Raw genomic sequence first — 21,836 nt, forward strand, 5'->3', positions numbered from 1 at the left:
AAAAATCACTGTAAAAGTTTATCCAAGTGATGCTCTTAAACTACAGAAGGAGCTCAAGAGAAGCCTGTTCTGACTATGGAGCATGAAGTTTTAAAGTTCAAAGGAAGCAGAACATGGCTTTCATTCCCTACGAACAGATACAATGATTGCTGAATAAAGACCTTGTTTGTTGTTGGGAGGTAGGAAGACTCTCTTAGTGGCTGGAATAGACATCTGTAACTTTGTGAAATCCTATTCACCTGACATTGAAATGAGGAAAAAAAGTGGAAATCTTAATTACCAATTGTGATTTTTTTAATTTAATTTTATTTATTTATTTTTTTCCCCCACCATTTCAGACTGAATTCCATTAGACCTCATCATGACTCTGTAGAATTTGATTCTGGTCCTTATGCCTTCTTGTGAGGGTGTTTTTTCAACTCTGCAACTTTCCAATTGTCACAAATGTGCTCTGTCTCACTCTGGCCCTGCAGAATGTTGGGTGCTGCTGCTTACTCATGATTTGGGTGCCAGCTTTTGTATCCAAAGGCTAGTTTGTTAACTAAAAATTACATGCACATTGTGTTGGTAAGCTTTCATGTAGGTCTGGCTACAAGAACTGAATTCGCACCAGATCATTTGAGTTGGGAAGTCTGAAGGAAAAGAAGAACAGAAATTGTGTGGCAGGTCTCTGATAAATGTAGGTTTTCCATGTGCTTTATAAGAAGCATTTGATTATGTCGTGAGCTAGAAAAGGAAAGTTGAATAACTGCATTTTTTAGGCAATTGTCCTTCTGATAGGTCTTGCATTGAGTCAAAATTTGTTTCTTCTGCTACAGGTTAGCTTATTGCTTGATAAAGATTTAGAAAAAAAATCTGCATTTGGTGTTTCAATCAGGTTCTCACCAAAAAGACCCCAAAGAAATACAGGCTTCCTAATATTTGGTGATTTAATAGTAATTTCCTACCTTTCAAAGCTGCAGTACTTAGCCAGATTTAACACTATTGAGAAAGGGATGTGGTGCACATTGAGCTGGACTGTGTACTTACAGTATGGTTTTACAGTATAGTTTAGGACCTATGGTTATAAATTGACGGAAAACAGACAGCTAATGTTCTTGACTTTTATAGTTAGTCACAAACATTCTTCTTATAAGTGGTTTTATGAAACAAATGGCAAATTCTTCTCTGGTGTAGTCTAGATGTCCCTGTGCCTGTGGCCTTGATACATAATTCGCTGATAAATAAAAGTTTGTTTTGTCTTTATTCAAGAGGTATTTTTTTTTTCCTTGCTGCTGCTATTCCTTATTTTAAAGTAACAAATCCTTGCATGCAGTGTCTTTTCTGGAAGAGAGGTATTTCCTTAATCTATTCATTATCTGTAATTAAGCCTGTCTATAAGATCAGGTACAGCTCTATCCTCTGCTTTAGTGTAGCAGATGCTGGAAGAAATTAACCTGGAGCAGCAGAATAATTTTACAGCTTTCAAGATTTAATGTGAACACTTCAGTTTTTACCTTTATAAACAGGCTGTCAAATCTGCTTATGCCAATCTATTATAAAATAAACTCATTCGTATGAAATTCACAGTTCTCAGTCACTCAGGATATTTTAGAGCCAGTCTTAATTTTAGCAATGGCAGCAGCCTTGTAGCTGGTTGAGGTCTCTGTGAATCTTCAACAATAGATTTGGGGTGAGGGTGGCACTAACTGAAATTGTGCTCTCTTTCCTTACAAATTCAAAGTTTTTGTTATTATAGTGTAAATTTTATCACTAAATTTTAATGAGATTAAGGTTAGTAAAATTGCCAATGATTTGATATTACAGAGGTCTTAAAGATCTGTGGTTGTGACTGTGAAATAGTCTGAAACTATTGTTAACAGTTAGAAGGTATCTATGCTACAAAGATTTGCTTTTAATTTTCTGAATTAGAAACTACTGGAAAGAAGGAAGACGATATAGTTAGGTTGTTTGTAATGGTTCTGTAATAGTTCCAATCTCCTCATGTTGCTATTAAAAGACCTCTGCTTCCCACTCCCAGTGTATTGAAATTATAGCTGGGTAGATTTTTCTTTTAATAACAGTAAATCTTAGCTCAGATTCACAGTTTTGTCTTATTAATCAGCTGTCATACATAAAGAACACATCACCTATGATAGGTGAAGATTGGATGGTTTTTTTAAAGTATTTATCATCTTTTGCGAGACTCTGTGGAAGCACACAATATAAATGTTGTTTAATGGCTAGTAGCTTAGCATCACTTTAAGAACTTGTCTTGTTCTTTAACATGCACATTTCCTTCTGCATTCATAAACTGGTTTACAGAGGAATAAACAAACAGAAGGGTAGTCACATCAACAGTGGCTTTTAGAGGTACACCTGGGGATATTCTGTAGGTAATAGAACAAAATCTGGGTATAGTTCACTTTCTAATATACTGTGATAACACTGACAGTTTATTCATAATCTGATGCCAGTGGTGCCCTTAATACGATCTCTTTTATATGGCTGGAATATGCCAGATTTTCCAGCAGGCTAAAATCTGTGTAGCTGTTGTGCCGCATGTTTCTTATAACATATGTAATGAAAGTCAGATATTTTTAAAAAAAGGCTAATTGTTGTAATCAGTTGCTCTATATTTGACTGTCTCTGCCAATTTATAAACGTTTATGGCAGACTTAATTTTAGAATGTTAATTTCAACCAACCAAATGTTCTCCTTTTTAATTGGAAGTTTTTATTTTTAAACCAACAACAAAAAAATCATTGTATTAAAAATTCACAGATTATATTACGAGTCCTGAGTTAGCCTTCTTTTGAGCATACATTTATGCAAGTACTTGACATTGGCAAGTCCATAAAATTATTGGAAAATGAGATAGGAAGCTATGCTTGGTGTTCAGTGCATTTTGAGAAGAGTAACATCTAAAATGACACAAACTTGTCTTTTGTTACTGCTGTGTTCAGAGACTCCAGAAGGGTTTCATGTATGAACCTTAAGTCTTGGAGGTAATGGAATATAAAGTGCTGCCTTCTGGTGTTACTGTATGTATATGCTGAGGTAGCTGGTGTCACCTGGGACGTTTAGAGGGAGACCTAGCAGAGTTTAGCAGGTATCATCAGGCAGTGACACCAATGAGCTGTGTAGCAGTCAGGGCCCTTTTTGAAAATTGAGATTATAAGGACTTTGTGAGACAAAAGATTCAGAAACGCAGTATGAAATGTGGCATATTGTTTCCATTTCAAAAAGTGTTTTCCTTGTGTGTATCTGGATCAGCCTTGGAGAGTCTCTTTTTACTCCAGCTTTTTTTATATTGCATAGTAAAGACTGTCCTATTTGGTTTGTTGCCTTGCTCCCACTCCCCAAGTTTACTTTTAGGTGTTGTTTCAGACAAGATGAAAGCTGAACTTTTAAAGATTGTATAGTCATTGCCTGCTGGGGAGGTTGGCTTCCCACCCTGCCACTAAGAGGAAAGTCCAGGCCCAGGTTCAAGCAGATGACGTGACAGACATATCTTTCTGTATGAGGAGTCCCTTCCTCTGCTCTACACATGTGTGCTCTTCTGTTTGCAGCACAAGATCCATGGACATGGTTTCACCATAGCGGAATGAGGTAAAAGTCTGCTAGTTTCATCGATTCTTGTCATGCCAAAATCAGCCAAATATAACTCTGGTATCCATGTCATATTGAACTTGCCTGGGACTGGGCTGTAGGAACAACTTGTGGCTGCTGTGAAGTTTTTTAGCAGAGCAGCAGACTGCTGCCCTTGAAGCTGAAGAAAGACAAACCTTTTAAAGGGCTGATGTGGTTATAAATTTCTTTTAAAGTTCTGCTTACTATCCTTACTGTTTCACATTTTGAGTTTTTATGTAGCCTCTCAAAATGAACTAATATATATGCAATGAAATTTAGCATGTGTACTGTTTTCTGGAAATAGATTAAGATCAACCCGTAGATTCCCAGCTTCTGTCATTTGTTGCTGCACGGATGAAAAGGAGCTGGCTGAGCTGCTGACTGGATAAGGCTTGATATAGTTTGAGGAGAACGATAAAAGAAAATCACTTTCCTAGTCTGTTGAAGAACATGTACCTTAGTGACACCATGTGTGGATTTTTTTTGATCTTGTAATTCTTTTGGCTTAGTGGCTACTTCTATATGCATAAAATACACTAAAGCATAGGAACTCATCACTTTTTGGGGAAGGATTAGGTCCCTTTTCCCAGTCATTCATAGACACTTCTGCTGGTACTATTACCTTTGTAAAGAGCTGTGGCCATGTGCTATGTGTAGAATTAAATCTGTGAGCAGCTTGCATGAGGTAACCAGTGTTCAAAGTGATCAGTTTAGTGGCTTTGCTGCCATGTTCCAGATACCATGAACAGTTTTTCAGTTAACTTCTAGGTGCACTTCAGTGCCATGGTTTTGCCTTTTTTGGGGGGGAGGCGCACAGGGAGTAGTTTGTACCTCTTGATCTCCTGCTGAGTGATTAACTTTATGCTGCATGGCAGCAATGAAACAAAGTGGTTAGAGCATAACAAGATACCTATATGAATGTTGTCCTTCCACTGTGTTTGAAGAACACTGAACTCAGTGTTCCCAGGCTTTGTCCTACAAAGTCACAAATGTTTAAATTCCGTTAGTGTTGCTTAGAAGGGTGAATTGTTGTTGCTTTCTGTTACTTTTTTCTAGCTAGGTGTTGGAATGTATTTATGGTGCACTTCATTTGTTTAAGAAAACATGGACTTTAATCATTATTTATGATAGTGTGCACTTAAAGTTATTATTAGTTTACACTGTAATGTTAATATCTGTATTAACTGATGTGATACAGATGTAGCTTCAGTGTGATTGCAGTCTTCCAAGCCAGTTCCTTGACGTGCATAATTAATTCTGAAGTTGGGAGGTATGTTAAAATATCTGTGAATTCAAGAGGGACTATCATTAAAAGTTTAAAAATTTGAGTAATAGGGATAAAACAATAGTTTGAACCATGCACTATTTGCAAATCCTCCTTCTTAAGTTGTTTCTAGTTTTGCATTGGCTTGTTTGTAAAGTAGTTTCTCATATGATGGGAGCACTCCGAAGTACAATTGCAATAGTTAAGACAGTTTAACTCCTTTGAAATGTTTTAATTATTCAAAGTCCTCTGAACTGTACCCTTCTAAAGTGAATTTGTTACTTTGTTCTTTTCAAAGCATTTGGAAAATGGAAGCTGAAAGCGTTACCCAGAACAAGTAATAACCTTTTTTTTGTTTTCTGCATTGAATACTGCAGTTGAACATAAGCCAGCTGAGTTAAATTTTTTTGGGGGGCTAGAGGACAGAAATCTCCCTTGCATGGTACAAATTAAAATGTTAACCTTAGGGATTGCAGAATGGAATATATATTGGTGAGGGAGAAAAGCTTAATATCAAAGACCAAGTTATAGCCTTACACTGGTATGGATTTTTATAACAGAAGGATGTTCTTAGTTATTGCTGGTAGTCATGAGGACCCTTCCATTTGGATGCTGCCTATGGCAATCTGAAATAGAGAGTCAGGAAGTTTTCAGGATGGGGCTATCTCATATCAGCACTTTAATTTTTTGTAAAAAGCGAATCCCTCTTAAAATAGCATGAATTGTAGTGCTTCTAGAACTGGAAACAATGTTGATTTTAATCTTTACCCCTAGTTTTGGATAAGGGAACTGGAGGTGTGGAGATGCTTGGTGGTGGTGTGACACTGCTTGTTTTATAAGGCAAATTCTTCTGCATAATTTCGAAAAGGTTTAATAAAGATTGTGAAGTCATGGCCTCTTAAGGAATAGCGGTCCCGTTCAGTTCTGTTTTGCTATGCTTTTATCTCAGATTCAGTGAGCACATTGCCACTGTTAGCCTGGGCTGGCTGTTTAATAGAACCTGCTTGATTAAACCTTGGTCTATGCCTTTTGCTCTGGCCCTCAGACAAACCCTCAACAACAGGACCTTGAAGTTAGTTGGCCTGCTCCCAAGCCAGTATTTCTGTGGACCAGATGAAAGTGATTATGGACACAAACCTTGCTTCTCCTTGGCTGTCCCTAGCATCGGGTGCCTTTTGCCTCATACCCGAGCTGTGTGTTTTGTTGTTGTTCAGGTTTGGTTTTTAAACTTTATCATGCTTGCTCTGCTCTCTAGTGAAAAATGTACTGCTATAGGATCTGCCAGAAAAGGGTTTATGAAAACTTTCCCGCTATATAATTCTGTACAAGTTCTTGAGATGTGTTCGGAGTTTACTGGAGTTTTTCCTGTATATTCAACATGAAGTAGAAATACTTCCCCCTGCCTCAAGTGTTTTGTAAGAGCATAGGTCTTCAGGGAGTTAAACAGTATACTTGCCTATCACACACACCATTTGACATTATTTATTGAATTTTTAAGTGTAAGTAGAGTGCTTATTATTTTATTTTTTGGCCATTTAGTACCATTTTTCTTTGGCCATTTAATACCATTTTATTGAGTAATCTGAATTGTATATTTCATCAGATTACATGGCATTGAAATTTTGAATATATTTCTTTCTTTCTCAGATTATCTTGAGATTACTGTTAAGTAGGAAATACTTTTAGTTAAAATACCACTTGGTGGAAATCTTATGGAAAGTACTTTAAACAGCTATTATATTTGCATAGTAAGAACAGTTAACTTTGGAAAAGTATTCATATAGACTTGCATTTCTGCCAAAGCAAGTAAATGGTATATATGTCTTTAAAGGAGGCTATGATTCCAAAGCTGTTGGTAAAAAAAAAAAAAAAATAAAATTTGAGAGATCTAGAATATTTTATCTTTGGAGTTCTTTATCCTTGATACCCATTTATTTTAGGTAAGTATTTCATTATCCCCATTTTTGCTCATTGTTCATAAACCCCAGTGTCCTAGAAGTATCTTCTGTGCAGCTCTGAGATTGTCTTCCCCCCTCCCCCTCCCATGCTATAATACCTTAAGTTGTTGGATTGTTTGTTTGTTTGTTTTTTTGTTTTTTTCTTTTTTTTTTAACATCTTTCATAATTTCTTGTTTGTATCTTAAAATCCTATGTCGAGTGGCTGGCTGTTAAGTGATGACAGACTCGCAGTGGCAGTGGTGTTAAGCAATGCTTGTGAGGGCAGTGTGTGCCAAATGGCATGCTCAGTCTCTGCAGTGACCTTCAGTCTATGAAGGTCTGAGTAAAGTGAAGGGCTGAGTAACTGAATGCAATGTCTGCATCTGTAGAACTAGTTCAGGGGTAGCCGTGTTGGCGGGGTGGTGCCCCCGGTTAAGTAGGCTAAAAGAAAGGGTATACTGCAGTCCTGTAGTGACTGCCTTGTTTGGGGATTCAAGATTATGTGTGTGCATGGGATTGCTTTGTACCATGCTGTTTTAAGCATGACCATAGTTTAAAAGCCATGAACAATTTTAAATGTCCAGAGTTGGTTTTGGTTCTGCAGACAATATAATTTTGTCTTCGCAATCTCAGTAAGTGATCTGAGTTGTGGAGTTAATACTTTGCAGTTTACATACTTCTGCATAGGTAGCAGAATCGTGTAGGAGAGGAGATGAGCACTTATTATTTACTCTTTAACATTTGGATTAATAAAAACATTTGATTAATAAAATAAAACTGATTTCTGTGAGATAAGGTATGAGCTGATTACCTGTAAAGTTATGTTTCTTGGTTTTGCATCCACATCTTGAGCCAAGTTTTCAAATGACCAATTCATGAAAATAAAGGGCAGCCCAGTGGGGAGCAAAGAAGGAATCCCAATTACTGTATCAGTAGATTCTGGTGAATCCTTCTACTTGGGAAGCAGACATGTCCACTTCTGAACCAACTGCTCGAACTACTTGTGAAAGTGTAGTTGGTGAACTACTCTTGTAAGGTGTTAATGCAGGGTTTGGCCTGATTTTAGTGATGGTAACTTCTTTGGCTTTCTTTTGCCTTTGAAAAGTTTTGGGTGGAGGCCCCCCCCCCCCGAATCTTCTGAATACAGATTCAAAAGTTATATGCTTAAAATACTGCAATATGAAACTACTTCATTCTAATTACCATAGGGGAATAAAGCCCCCAGAACTTGGAGTTCGTAGTTTGAACTGAGTAGCTGCTGAGTGACTCCTACTTCTTCCGACGTGGGTTTACTTTTTGCAAAACTTGCAGTGCACTGAGTTTTCATGTGTAGTCAGAATGCCTCTGGAATTTTTCTTGTCATTTTTTTGCTTCAAAAATGGGAATCAAGCACAATGTTAACTATAAGTATGCATTGTGGGTTTAGTTGCTACTGAAAATTATTGGGAATAATGATCACCTGTAGTTACTAACACATGTCGACAGCTTTAATTTCTGTTTGATCTCATCCTCTCCCCACATTCCTCCATTCAGCCACTTCACGTCCAATGAATTTCAGAGTTTTGGGGGTCTGGAGGAGAGTGGGAAAAGAAGCTGATGTTGGGCAGGATACAGGCCTTAAGGTAAAACCTAGAGTGTCTGAAATGAATTCAAGGTAACTTTTCAATGTAACAAACCAAAATGGCTTGGGACTAGTAGAACGGGAAACTAAAATCTGCCAGAAATGCCATATGGAATTTGGATGGGGGGCTTGTGGTTTGTTTGCTTGTAACTGGTGAGTCTGCAGGAGTGCATCAGCACTGGGAGTATTGGTGCTTAACATCTATTGATGACAGCTGAATCCTGCAAAACTGTACTGTAGGCAGTAAGCTGGTTACATTGTATTGCAAGGGCTTCAAGATACTACTTAATTTTCTTATTCTGTTGGTCTTAGCTCTAAATCACTTCAAACTGTGTTTATTTAATAGGATAGTACTATGTTCATGTTGAACGTTATCACGCTCTCCAGCTTTGTGCTTCAGAGTACACAGTTTCATATGCCCTGAAGGGGTCTGTCAGTAGCCAGTGCTTATATAGTAAGGATAGTTTGTTTAAAAGAACAGTATTTCTGGAGTAAAAGTGGATTGACAGTGGCTTGTAAAATTAAGTAAGAACCTTGTGGTTCCTGGATATTTCTAGGAGATTTTTCCAGGCGTGGAATACTACTGTGTGGCTTTTTCATGATAGTGGACAGTATCCTGGAATTTCAGGAAAATTGTTCTTTGTAGACACATTTGCAGTTATCTGTATGCTTTCAGAAAGAAATGGCTATAGGCTAACAAAGTTGCTTTATGTTTGTTTGGAATTTTTGAAGTATGTGTTAAAAGGAAACTTGCTTTTAATAATATATGTAATTTATGCATAAAAATGGTTTGCCTTTTTAGCTTCGTGATCCAGACCAAATTAAGATAAATCATTAAACTTGTATTAATTATTGTAATATGTCAGAGCTAAAAATATTTCTCTTTTTTTTGTTTTGTTTTGTTTTTGTTTGTACAGAAAAGATGAGAAGGAGTATGCACTGAAGCAAATTGAAGGTACAGGGATATCCATGTCAGCCTGTAGAGAGATTGCAGTAAGTGTGCATAAATGAAAGTATTTTTACTGACATTATTATTCAACAAATATTTTATTTTCTCTGAGTTAAGTAACATAAAGGTTGTCTAACTGTTCTCTTTAAGTATGCAAGCATGAAAGTTATTCAAACATGACCTTTTCTTAAAATGCTTTCTCCAAATAATAGTGGTGGGGTTTTTTGGGGTTTTTTTGGTTTTTTTGGTTTTTTTTTTTTTTTTTTTTTTTACTGGAAAGATCTAGGTAATATACCTCTTCCTGGTATAATTTTGTTTCATCTGCTTTTATGTGTTGAGAGGAATATACATGTGAACTTTTTATTGAAGATTTATTTTTAAGAAAGGAAGTTTTTATAATAACTTGAAGGAAAAAGGTTCTGAAAGATTACAACTGTCATTACAAGTCTGCTTGCTAATAATGTATTCTATTTCAGACTAATGGTAGCTTACTCTTCTTTAGTACCTGAGAACAGTTTGTTGTCCTCTTTCCTTACTTGTTTTGCTAAGTGTGTAGAAATTTCATAGCAAAATAAGAAAGTTTTAATTGTATTTTTATTACATGTGTCTTAAGCAAAAAAACAGATTCAGAAATTATATGCTTTTGAGCACAGTAGTGCCTGTAATTCCTTCTAAGTGTATGAAGCAAAGAATTTGATCTTTAAGTGTTTATTTTATAACTGAAAATTGTGCATTACTATCGAAGTGCTGGAGAGTGAGTACAATTTTGAAATGCAAATATTTCTTGCATTGCAACAGTGCACTTGCTTGATGAAATATTTACATTGTTTTAATGCTGTCACTATGCTGAGGGCTGTTGAAATGTATGTTAGGATTGTGCCTAAAGCTTTTTATAATCCAATAGTGTTGCATTTAAATAGAGCATTCAGGTGTGCAGTGCAATATGAAGCATTAGAAACTCATGATGTTCGTGAACTGAATAAACCACTGTGCTGTGTTTAGTGCCCACGGTAATTCTGTGTGAAGAGACTTAGCAGATAAAACTACTATCCTTTTGAAGTGCTTGTCACCATAAGGTCAAGGTCACTTGTGGATTTGAGAGTTGGCTGCGTTACTGTCAGTCACTTTACACAGAATCTATGTGACCTTTTTGCTAATATTTCTGACTTTGGAAGAAATTAAGTAATCCTCTTAACATCAGTACTAGATTATATTCTCGTTAATATAAAGTCAATTTTGACCACATTGAGGTTTTTGTTTGTTTGTTTCTTTGATTCTTGTCCTTTGTTTTAAGTTGTACTGCTATGGAGATGATGTATGGAATAGTCCGAAGGAGACTTTCCTGTTGTCGTGATAGCACTGTGATATGTGGTATGAAGCTGGTTCTGTCATACCTGGACACAACATTGTGAGGAAGTAGTATGTCAGATTATTTTTTTTTCTTTGGATGATACATCACCATTTCAGTCTTGATTCAAAAAAAAACCAAACCCAATAACCTCAACCAACTTTTTTGTTTCTTTTAATTGATGGAGCTTTGTGCAAAGTTCAGTACAGCCTGGGAAGTTTCACGACTACTGTGTAAGTTGCTTGAGTCTTCTGAATGGTTCTTCCTGTAATTCTTCCTTGAATGATACTTTACTCTTCTTCAGGCTTTATTGTAAAACTCAATAACCTGAAATAATGTAGCAAACCACTGTTTGCCTCAGTGGAATTTCACGTTGGTCAAATATTAGAAATGTGAAAAAGGTAAAGGTGAATTAGTTGAAAAAGAAATCTGAACTTTTTGTCATAGAGAAATAAGCAGAATTAGGTGCATTTTCCATAAAGAGAAGCAGACTTATAATTAGTGCATTAATAATTAATCTTGTATTTAAAGATTTAGATAGGTTATAAAGAGTGTAATGTTTACTGATTAAATAATTAGCCTGAAAAGAGGCCAGGTTAAAATGCCATGACCAGTTCTTCTGATATTTAAACTCCCATCCTACAGCCATCACTGTCACGCCCTCAACACCAAAAAACAAACCCCAAACCACACCCACATTCTATAGAAGCTGAGAAAATGCAAGAAAGGAAAGAAGCACTAATATATGTGCTTCTGTGTGTGTGTGTGTGTGTGTGTATGTGCTCAGAATATTTTAATAATTCTGTAACCTGAAGACATTTGACAAATAACATACCACTGAACTAAAAGGCATTCAGTTTTGCAGTCCAGGATCATTTTGTCTGTAGTATTGCCTTGAAACTCAGAGTAAGATCTACAGGCTAACTTTCCCTAAGAGAAAAGGCAGAGGACCCCTCTCTTTTGGTGTTACAGATCTAGTTGGTCTCTCTTTGCTTAGGACTTTGAAAAACTTTCTTTTATCACTATCAATATGACCTTTTCCTGGAAAGAGGCTTATGTTGGTGAAAACATCATATAGGCAGGGTTCCTCGGGCAAGTGATGATTACTTTCTTTCAACTGTAGGGTGATACATGCTGAAAGAATCCATATTTCAGCCAATTCTGTTGTATTGAATATGAAAGAACTACAGGGGATTCCTATATGTTAAAGAATTGGTGGGGGAGGAGAAACTAATTTCTTTCCTATAATGCAAGTTTATTCTGAAGATAACTGAAATATCAACTATTTCTGTGTTCTTGCTACATGGCAGATTATTGCTCGGCTTAAGCAACACTGTTTTTGAAGAGTAGTGCTGTAAAATATGAATGAGAGTTACGAAATACAGAGTTTGCATTTTTACATGATTATTTTGTTAACAAATATAACACCTCTTTCACCTCAAGACTTGTATTAGCTTATCGTGGAATGCGTGATGGTTCCAACATTGAACAACAGGGTGGGATTTCTGATTCTTTTTGTAAAGTGAGCAAAAAAATTTTTGTGAATTCCTAAAGCAATTTATAGACAAAGTAGCTCTAGGAATTTGGTACTATAGTTTGCATTGTAGACGGTGGAAGAGAAATAAAATACATTTTTAGCCATTAAGACCTTAAGAAAACTCTGTTCCTTTCCATTCAGAGGTGGGACATCAGAGCATATTCATTGCAAGATAGTTCAAAGATACATCGGAAGCCTATGCAGTAAAAGAGCATGTGATTGTGCTGCTGGGTGTTCGGACGAGGAACTAGATTTCTTGATGCAGGATGAACTTTCCTGTATCCTTTGATGTGGAATAAGGAAACCGAAAAGTTGAACATAATCAAGTGTGAAGGTAGACAAGGACAGTAAACTGGATTTAGAAATAATCCAATGCATGTTTTGTGAGAAGTTTTTTCTTCATTATGTTGAAAAGGCAACTTGGGGGGAAAGGAAGACTTTTATTCAGTTTTGCTGCCTTTGTGTTTTACTCTTTGCTCCTTACCTTATTAGAATAGGTTTCTTGGAACAGTGAGTGGAACCAGAACAAACAGACTTGAGGGGTATTTTTCATTAGGGCTGTTTTCTCCTATGGAGTATCTTGGCCATCATCTGTTATGGACCAATAGCTATAACTTTAAAAGTCTGCAAACAGCTAATAGTAATGGAATTTTGTATTTGTTTATCAAAAAAGCACCAGAGTAATAGAGCTTTATCTGAGGTTTCTTGTCTCAAAGGCTTTACTTCCTGTGAGAGGATTATGCTGGTTACTTCAAGTATTTTGCTTTCTACAGTGAAGAGACTATCAAGTTCTGATTGTGGATTTTTGGAAAAACTGAGGCAGAGAAAGAAAAATATAGCCCTTCTCTTAATCAGTGCTATTCACTGGCTGCTTTTAAAATACCTGGATATGTAGCCTGTCCCTGAGCATGGAAGAACTTCAGTGCAATTGTTTCTAATGGTGTAAGAAAAATAGTCTCACTGTGTTAATAAAAGGAGAGCAGAAAAAAAACAGTAAAATGTTTTTGCTTGAATTTATTTATTTATTTTAATTTAGAGAAAGAAATTTAGTGGCTGATTTGGACAGTGGATTTTAGGTTTATGCTGTTGGACTGCACACTGTTTGCAGCTATCTCCATTGGAACTTATGTTGGTGGCTAAGTCACATCCAGAACTTGTGGTTATCTGTTGCTTTTCACGTGAGGAATTGCAGAAACCAAAGGCTGAACGGTAGAAGAGATTAATCTGGAAATCCTTAGAAAAATTGCAGTCTCTAACAACTTGGGGAGCTACAGTATGATTATTGTTAATCGGCTTATTTAGCTATGATGGTGGAGTTTAGAATATTAAGTGGAGGGAGCATGTCAAAAAGCAGGATCACAACCCTGGACTTCAGGAAAGCAGACTTCAACTTCTTCAGAGATCTGCTTGGAAGAATCCAATGAGATTCAGCCCTGGAGAGAAGAGGGATCCAAGAGAGCTTGTTGATATTGAAGGATCACCGTGTCCAAACCCAACTAAGTTCCACCCCAACATGCAGGAAAGCAAGCAAGGGCAGGAGGAGACCTGCATGGATGAGCAAGGAGCTCCTTATTGAACTCGGACATAAAGAGACATCATATATGAGTTGGAATCAGGGATCAGTAACAAGGGAAGTATAGAGTTGCTGTTTGATTCTGCAAGAATAGGGGTTAAGAAAGCCAAGGCTGACCTGGAGTTATCTGGCAAGGGACCTGAAGGGCAGCAAGAGGGGATTCTACAAATACATAAACAGCAAAAGGAAGACGGAAAATGTGAGCCTGCTGCTGAATAGGAACAAATGATACAGAAAAGCTCAAGGTACTCATAACTTTTTGCTTCAGCCTTTACACGTAAGACTAGCCTTCAGGAATCTCATGCTCCTGAGACCAGAGGAAAAGCCAAGCAAGGAAGACATACCTTTGGTGGAGGAGGACTAGGTTAGGGAGCACTTGAACTAGACATACATGAATCTGTGGCGCCTGATGGGTTGCACCTGCAAGTGCTGAGGGAGCTACTTGGATGTCATTATGAGACCACTCTCAATTATCTTTGTAAGGTTGTGGTGACTGGAAGAGGTTCCTGAGAAATGGAAGAGAGCCAATATCATTCCTGTTTCCAAGAAAGAGGATCAGGGGAACTACAGGTTGGTTAGCCACACTGCAGTTGCTGGGAGGATGATGAAGAAAATCCTCCTGGAAACACATGGAGGACAAGATGGTGATTGGGAGTAGTCAGCATGGATTTACAAAGGGGAAATCATCCTTAACCAACCTGACAGTCTTCTACGATGAGATGAACTGCTTAGTGAATGAGGAGAATGCTGCAGATGCTGTTTATCTTGATTTTAGTAAGGCTTTTGATGTTGTCTCCTGTAACGTTCTCACAGACAAGCTAACAAAGTACAGGTTGGATAAGTGGAAAATAAGGTGGATTGAAAACTGGCTGAACTGGGCCCAGAGGATTGTGATCAGTGGCACCAAGTCCAGTTGGAGAGAAGTCACTAATGATGTACCCCAGAGGCTGATAGTGGGGCTGATACTGTTCAGTATCTTCACTAATGAACTGGGTGCTAGGGCAGAGTCTATCCTCAGCAAGTTTGTAATTGGTACAAAACTGTGAGACATAGCTGATACACCAGGTGGTTGTGCTGCTCTTCAGAGGGACCTCAACAAGATGGAGGAATGGGCATTAAGCAGAGCATTGCCAGCAGGTCAGGGGATGTGATCCTTCCCCTCTAATTTGGTACTGGTGAGGACATATCTGAAGTGCTGGGTCCAGCCCTGGGCTCCCCAGTACAAGGGAGGCATGCAGCAACTGGAGTGAGCCCAGTGCAGGGCCATAAAGATGACAAAGGTACTGGAACATCTGGCATAGGAGGAGAGGCTGAGAGAGCTGGGGGTGTTTAGCCTGGAGAAGAGAAGGCTTGGGGGATCTTACCAGTGTGTCTAAATTATGGGAGGGAATGAAGAAGCAGGAACCAGACTCTTCTCTGTGGTGCCCAGTGACGGGACAAAAGGCAATGGGCATGCATTGAAATGCATGAAATTCCGTTTGAATACCAAGACGCTCCTTTACTGTGAGGGTGACCGAGCACTGGAACAGGTTACCCAGAGAGGTTGTGAAGTTTCTATCCGAGGAGATGCTCGGAGCTCGTCTGGACAAAGTTGTGGGCAGCTTGCTCTACCTGACTGTGCTTGAGCATAGAGGTTGGGCTCGATCTCAAGAGGTCCCTTGAAACCAAAGGTTCTGTGATACTGTAAAACAATCTTCTAGTATTTCTGTCCATTTGCAGAAATAGTCGTACCTTTCAGATGTATTTCTAGTAAGCAGATAAATGTTTTGTACTGATAAAATAGTATTATATACTGCTTGGCAGTGAAATACAATGAAGAAACATTAGTTTGCAAAGTTGCAATAAAAGTTGCAAGTCCCTCTTTTATGCTGAGGCTCCTGGCTGGTCGCTGAAGTTAGGTATCTTACGCAAAGTTGTTGGAAAATTTTTGAAGGCTCTGATCTTTATTCCCAGATTCTTTTTTTTGTGTCTCTTTGTCACCAAAACACACATTCAGTCTAGTACTTATAACAGTTTGGTGGTATGAGTTGCACATATATTGAAAAAGTCAGTGGCAAATGAAAAGCAAGTTCTATTTTCCTCTGAAAAACAGTGGGTTTAGTGTATTGTGGCTGTTCTCTTATGGAGACAGTTCCATGGAAGTATATTCAATAAAACAGTAAAATGTCCTGGAAACCAGTGAAGTATTTGTAACAGTCACTTGTACTGCAGTGAGTACAGTCTTTCTCTGAAATTTTTAATCCAGAAGAGGATAGTTTAAGAATGTCTTCTTATAAGACTATTTTTTCCCCCCGAAAGTACATCCTACTTTAGGTTTTGTGTGAACTAGTGACTTGAGTTAGGTCCTAGGAGGCTCTTCTGTCAACTACTGATCTTTTCCAGGTTTTCTCCATCCCCGACACTGAGACCTTCCCCTCTTCCAAGGATAAGTTACCAACTCTAGCCACTTCCTCTGTTAATAGTGATCTTAATTCTAAACTTCATTGGATTTTTCTTATGTCGGGATTTTTTATAGCTCAGTATATTTTTTTTTTTTTTTTTTTTTTTTTTTCCCCTGTGGGGAAAAATAATTAGACCAGGCTGGTACAGATGATTTAAATGGGAGAAGTAGAGCCACAAGCCAGCAGCATTTCTCTACTAACCTTCATTAAGAATGCCCTGAATTGCTGCAGTTTTGCCCTGCATGAATGTTGGGTCTGGGATGTGTAACCATTTTAGTTGCCACATCCTCTGTGTGTGTGTGCTGGTTGTTAGTGAAGCTGCTAGAGGTTGCTCCTTCTGGGAGACCTTGAAACGTTGCCAGTACACTGTGGGACACTAGGGGAACATTAGTTGGCCTTTGTGTTCATACTTGCGTTTATGGGTACAGGCTAAAATAATTCAGACTGTAACATTGAGTTACTGAAAACTCATTCAAACAATTTAGCATGCACAAATTACTCTCAGGCCTTTTGCCTATTGATGCAGTGTATGTTACAGAGTGCTAGAAGGTACAGATATTTGGGCATCCTCAGTTTCTGAGGGTGGACAAGGTTTCAGAAACCTTACAGATTAAATGGTAGGTTTTTGTAAGTTTTCTGTGTTTGTTGACTCTCTTGAGCAAGGCTCAGTCTCACTGTATTTATGTTCTTATCTGCCTCCCTGCTGTCCATGGCCTTCCTTTGCAAGTAGGCAGGTTTTCTGGGCTGTATGTCCCTCCTCTTGACTTCGGGGGTCTGTGGTGGTGTGGTGCTGAAGCTCAGCCAGGGAGGTCCAGCTGGGCTTACTATCTCTGTCTCAAAGCACTCGGTGCCTTTGCTGTGTGCTTCTCAGCAGTGCTGCTGGCAGCATGGCACAGGGACACTCAAGGGGACACATCGTGCCTTGCTGGTAGAGCTCGTAAAGCTTATTTGCTTTTACCTCTGTTAGGTGCTGCATGTCACTTGGAAGCTGCTCTCACCTGCCTGGTTTGAAACTGCTTAGTCAAATGAACTGAATGTGAAGCTACTTTGAGACTGTGGACTAGGCTGGCCTTATAACTTGTTTGACGTGTCTTTGCATCTCTTAGGAATGCAGAAAAGATCAGCTGTACAGGAATAATGACAACTTTTCGGTATTAATAAGACACTGAAGATTTGTAACACCATAGGCATTACAAGTATAGTTATATAGAATTTCATAATAGGTACAAGTCTTCTTCTTTGGCTATATTGACCTTCTATTTGACCTTGCTATCACAGCAGCTTGCAGTGTTTACTGTTACGTAGAAAAATAGGTTTCCAGCCTTCATCCCTGGCTTTGTTTAAGGCGAAGTTAGGTGAAACAAGGCTTTAAAATGTCTGTGTCCCTGAGTACATTTGCTGTAGGAGATTCCTTTTGAATGTCAGAACTTCTTTTCCCTTGCCAAGATAACATAAATGTGTAGAATATTTGGCAGTATAAAATCTCCCCATAAATTCTCTACTACCTAATTAAAAAAGATTGTTAGATTTGTTTGTGGAAACTTTGAAACTCTACTCCCTCATTCAATAGCTGGAGGTAGTGATATAAGTATACATTAAAAAAAAAACAATGGATTTTTATTCAAGAGTTAAGGCATGTGTTGGCTAGAGGTGTCTGTGCATCGTGATTTTATAAGTATGAATCAGCTGGAAGGAAGGTTTTGGTTCAGCTACATGACAACTCATGTTTTGCATGCCATAGGAAGAATAAGAGCTCTTTGCAATACATTGCCTAATCTTGTATAATCTGTCTAATTTGAATGCTTTTTGTGTGAGAGAGTGCTTAAATTCCTGCTTTGGTTATTCTTCAAAAGGGTTCTGTGGACATTTTTTTTCTTTTTTTATTTTACTGTATCTGAAGGAACAATTAACTTCATTAAATAAAGTACACAGGTAGTAAATCTGTGAAATAGAGAGATTTTTGTTTTAATCAATTAAATTTACTTTATTCTTACTGGCCCCACAAATGCACTGTGATGCTTATGAAAAGAAGTTTCACAGCTTGAAGTGTTTTTTTTGTTTTTGTCAAGTAATTGTAATGAAAGTAGAACATCATGTGGGGCAGCTATCAGCTCCATTGTCTAACTACAGCCACCTTTTCAAGCAATTTAACAACAATAAAGAGCACGCAGAGGAGAAAGGAAAAGAGAAACACTGCCTTTAGCACACCATTGCTTTCTAAATACAAAATTCAAAACTTTTTTTTTCCATACAGAGGTTACTTTCTTTTTCTTGAAGTTGTGTCTCCACTCAAAGCAGGAGAGCAATTTTAACACATCTATGGCAAGTGTTTTAAAAAGAAGAATAAAAAGAAAGCTTTTACCCCATTGTAACAGTGTGAGCCGAAGAAGCTCCTCTACAAATTTGGTGCTTGACATCAGTTAGATATAATCTGAATTCCCAGTGCAGCTGGATAGGGAAAATGGGCATTCAGGGCTGTTCAGGCTCAGTTGTTTTCACTTTGAATCTGCTGTTCACTTCAGATCCTGAATGTTCTCAGAACACACAAATGTAAAACCAGCTGACGGTGCCTTCAACAGAAATGAACAAAAAAGCGAAGCCAAGCCTCTTCAGGTTCAGCTGTAGGCAGCAATGCATTGAAAGCAAATAGGTACTTTATCAATTAGATAAAGAACAACAGAGTTGCAGATGTTGCAGGAAAGACATTTTAAAAATACTTATTTGCCAAACTTAAATACTCCCTGCAAAATTGCCTGTGTGTGTACACACATGAACATATACGTTTTAAAGCTGCAGTTGGAATGTTTTGTGAATTTTGGGTTCTCTTCTGAATTTGTGTCATAAACCTTTCTTTGTCTCTTCTGTTTCTCATTGTCTCTTTCTCATTACATTTTTTCCTTATGTTCCTCCATTTGTACTTACCCTGTAGTTCAGTAAAATTAGTTTACATATGTTTTCAGTTTATTCTGTGGGGAGTTTTAAAATTGTTTGAATGGTATATTGACTTCACATAACTCTAGAATGTGCCTTTATCTAATTTAACATTACATATGGCTGGTTTTGATGCCTCAGACTGAAAGGTGATGACATGGGTTTTCAGATGGTGAATACTTTTTAAGTCGGGACCTCTGTTTTCAGATACTTTACTAAATTGCCCGCTTCATTCAGCAACTGGCTCACATTTTCTTGTTCATTTCGTAACTAATGTAGCAGAAGCTCTTCCTGTTGCCCTCAGCATTCCTTGCAAGTGGAAAAATCTTTAGGGCTTGGCCAAATGTTAATAAAAAAAGTTACTTTTTTTCAATACATCGATTGGCATTGGTTTCTGTCCTGTGTATGGCTAAGTGGATAGTGGTTTTAGTCTACAGTCATATTTTACTCTGCAGGTTTTTGTATGTAAGTTGTAGTCAGCTTTGTTATTGAAGGCAAAATGTCATGTGACCTTCTACTAAAACTTTATTGTATCTTCATTGAGTTTTGTTATAAGTTTCAGTGTGCTGTTCGTTTTCTTGTGAACCTCTGTCCATTTCTGTGGTAAGCTGAAAAATATCTGTTAAGTACAACTTCCACTGTATCATACTGAGTTTTTTTCCTTATCTTTATGATGACTTTATATATTATTGTATGGGGATTTTGAGACTCAGGGAGGCCTTCCTGTTCCCATTAGTTCCCATTCCTGTAGTTAACAGTACAATGGTCACTAAATGGATAGCCTGGATGTCTTTAATCCTGTGATGCATTTTCCACAGACTTACAGTGTGAGGTTGGTAATGTGTAGAGTTTGCTTAGTTTGCATTTTGATAAGAAAGGTGTGAGCATCATGGTTCCACTTGGCCATCAGACTGGCAAAATGCTCCTTTCCTGTAGAAAGAGCATTATGATCATCCTTCCTATCTCATTAGCAGTGTCAGGGTGCTTCCTGCCTGTTGCCTCTATGCAGTGCATGTGCTAAACTGTGAGTATATGTATATTCTCAGTATACTTGACTTTGATTTTTTCATATGCGGCCACCCAAGGATACTGACATTAGGGTAGTCCTGACAGGCCATACAATTGGAAAAAGTAATACTTTTTTTTTCTTTTAATATGGGAACAGCATATTGAAAGAAGCTATCAGTAGAATAATTTTGATTATAAACAGTTATGAAATATGACATCTGCTGCCAGTTCTTGAAGACATTTGAGGAAGCCTCTGCCTTTTCTTTCAGTGCTAATGAATTTATCCCACCCCATGGCCCCTGCAGAGTTTGTTTCTCAACTCTCATTGTCTTTCCATGTTTTCACGTATTACTCTAGTTCTTTTTTACCTCAGTTGCCTTCTGTACTATTTTCCTTGCTTTTTTCTCCCTTTATCTCCAGATGCCTTTAATATTTACAAGCAATACAGTGGTTTCATGCCCACTAGCTCTGTCTTGGATCCATTTTGATTTGACTTCTCTAAGCTTCTGCTCTAAAAAGTTCCTTATTAGTGTGATTAATGATCTATCTCTGACCAAACTCCAAGGTTTGTTCAGTATTCCCATCTGCCTTATTATGTTTGCACTTCAGACCAATAACTGTTCTTTTTTGACTTGTTATTTTTGTTATGTGTTAGTGATTTTGTTGTTGCCTAGGTTTTATCTAGTCTGTTTTATTTTTCTGAGGATGGGTGATCCTTGCAGCTTTACATTCTATCTCTAAGTATTTTATGCTTGAGGCCTAAAAATATTTTACAGCTACTAAATTGTCTTTTGTACTGTTCTGAAATTCACTGAACTTGCTCGAAGCTTTGTAGTCTAACTGAGGAATTCTACTGTGATTTTAAGTGTTAATCTTTTTCAGCTATCTCCATTGTTCAGAGTTTCAGTCTGAGGCCAGATGGATTATTTCATTTTTCCTTATTCTGGGTATCTCAAATCCAGACCATTTTCAAGCTCTTAGTTTGTTTCTTCAGTACTTCATGGGCTTTTCTTTCAGCACAGATGGGCCTGAGAAATGGATCTATATTCCTATCCCATTGGGATTATTTTAAATGTTATCTTTCTCCTATGAAACACTGCTGATAAAGTGCTTCTATGGAAGCCTTCCTTTAAAGCCATTTCTGTCTTATCAAATTAAGTTGCTTTGAATTCCCTCTAAAAATGCAGAATCTGCAAAACAAACAAAATCCCACACTTATCTTTTGTGGCTAAACTTAATATACTCCTGGTTACTCTAGTTAATGCTCAAAATGCCATCTCCTTGCTTATCACATGTTCATGTAATTATTTCTGTGTTCTTCTGCATACTAGTGGAAATGTAACTTGTCAGAGCATTCTCATAAAAGTACCAGTCATGTTTGCATTTTTAAAGTCCTGAAGTGTTTAGTTCTCTTGTGTGGTCTGTGGTGAGCTGCTTGCTTGTATTTTGGTTTAATAGCCTTTCTCCTTTACTTACTTGGCATTTTCTGGTGCTATTGAGTTGTACTGATTGACTAACTTGAAGCTTTAAGTACACACCCAGGACATGATTACTATTGCATGTGCAAAACCAAATATGTAAAAGCTTTAGAGGTTTTTTTTACAGAAGTTTCTC

General features: G+C 37.7%; 1 protein-coding gene across 1 annotated transcript in view; it reads left to right on the plus strand.

Moving 5' to 3' along the window:
• The window catches only part of CDK19 (cyclin dependent kinase 19), a 126,370-nt gene that overhangs the window by 9,835 nt on the left and 94,699 nt on the right, over positions 1 to 21,836 (plus strand). The window contains exon 2 of the mRNA XM_030490885.1: positions 9,353 to 9,428. Within this exon, the coding sequence (XP_030346745.1) occupies positions 9,353 to 9,428 (76 nt within the window). The remainder of the gene's footprint in view (positions 1 to 9,352; positions 9,429 to 21,836) is intronic.

Source organism: Strigops habroptila, chromosome 6 (genome assembly GCF_004027225.2).
Source record: "Strigops habroptila isolate Jane chromosome 6, bStrHab1.2.pri, whole genome shotgun sequence".
NCBI classification, from domain to species: Eukaryota; Metazoa; Chordata; class Aves; order Psittaciformes; family Psittacidae; genus Strigops; species Strigops habroptila.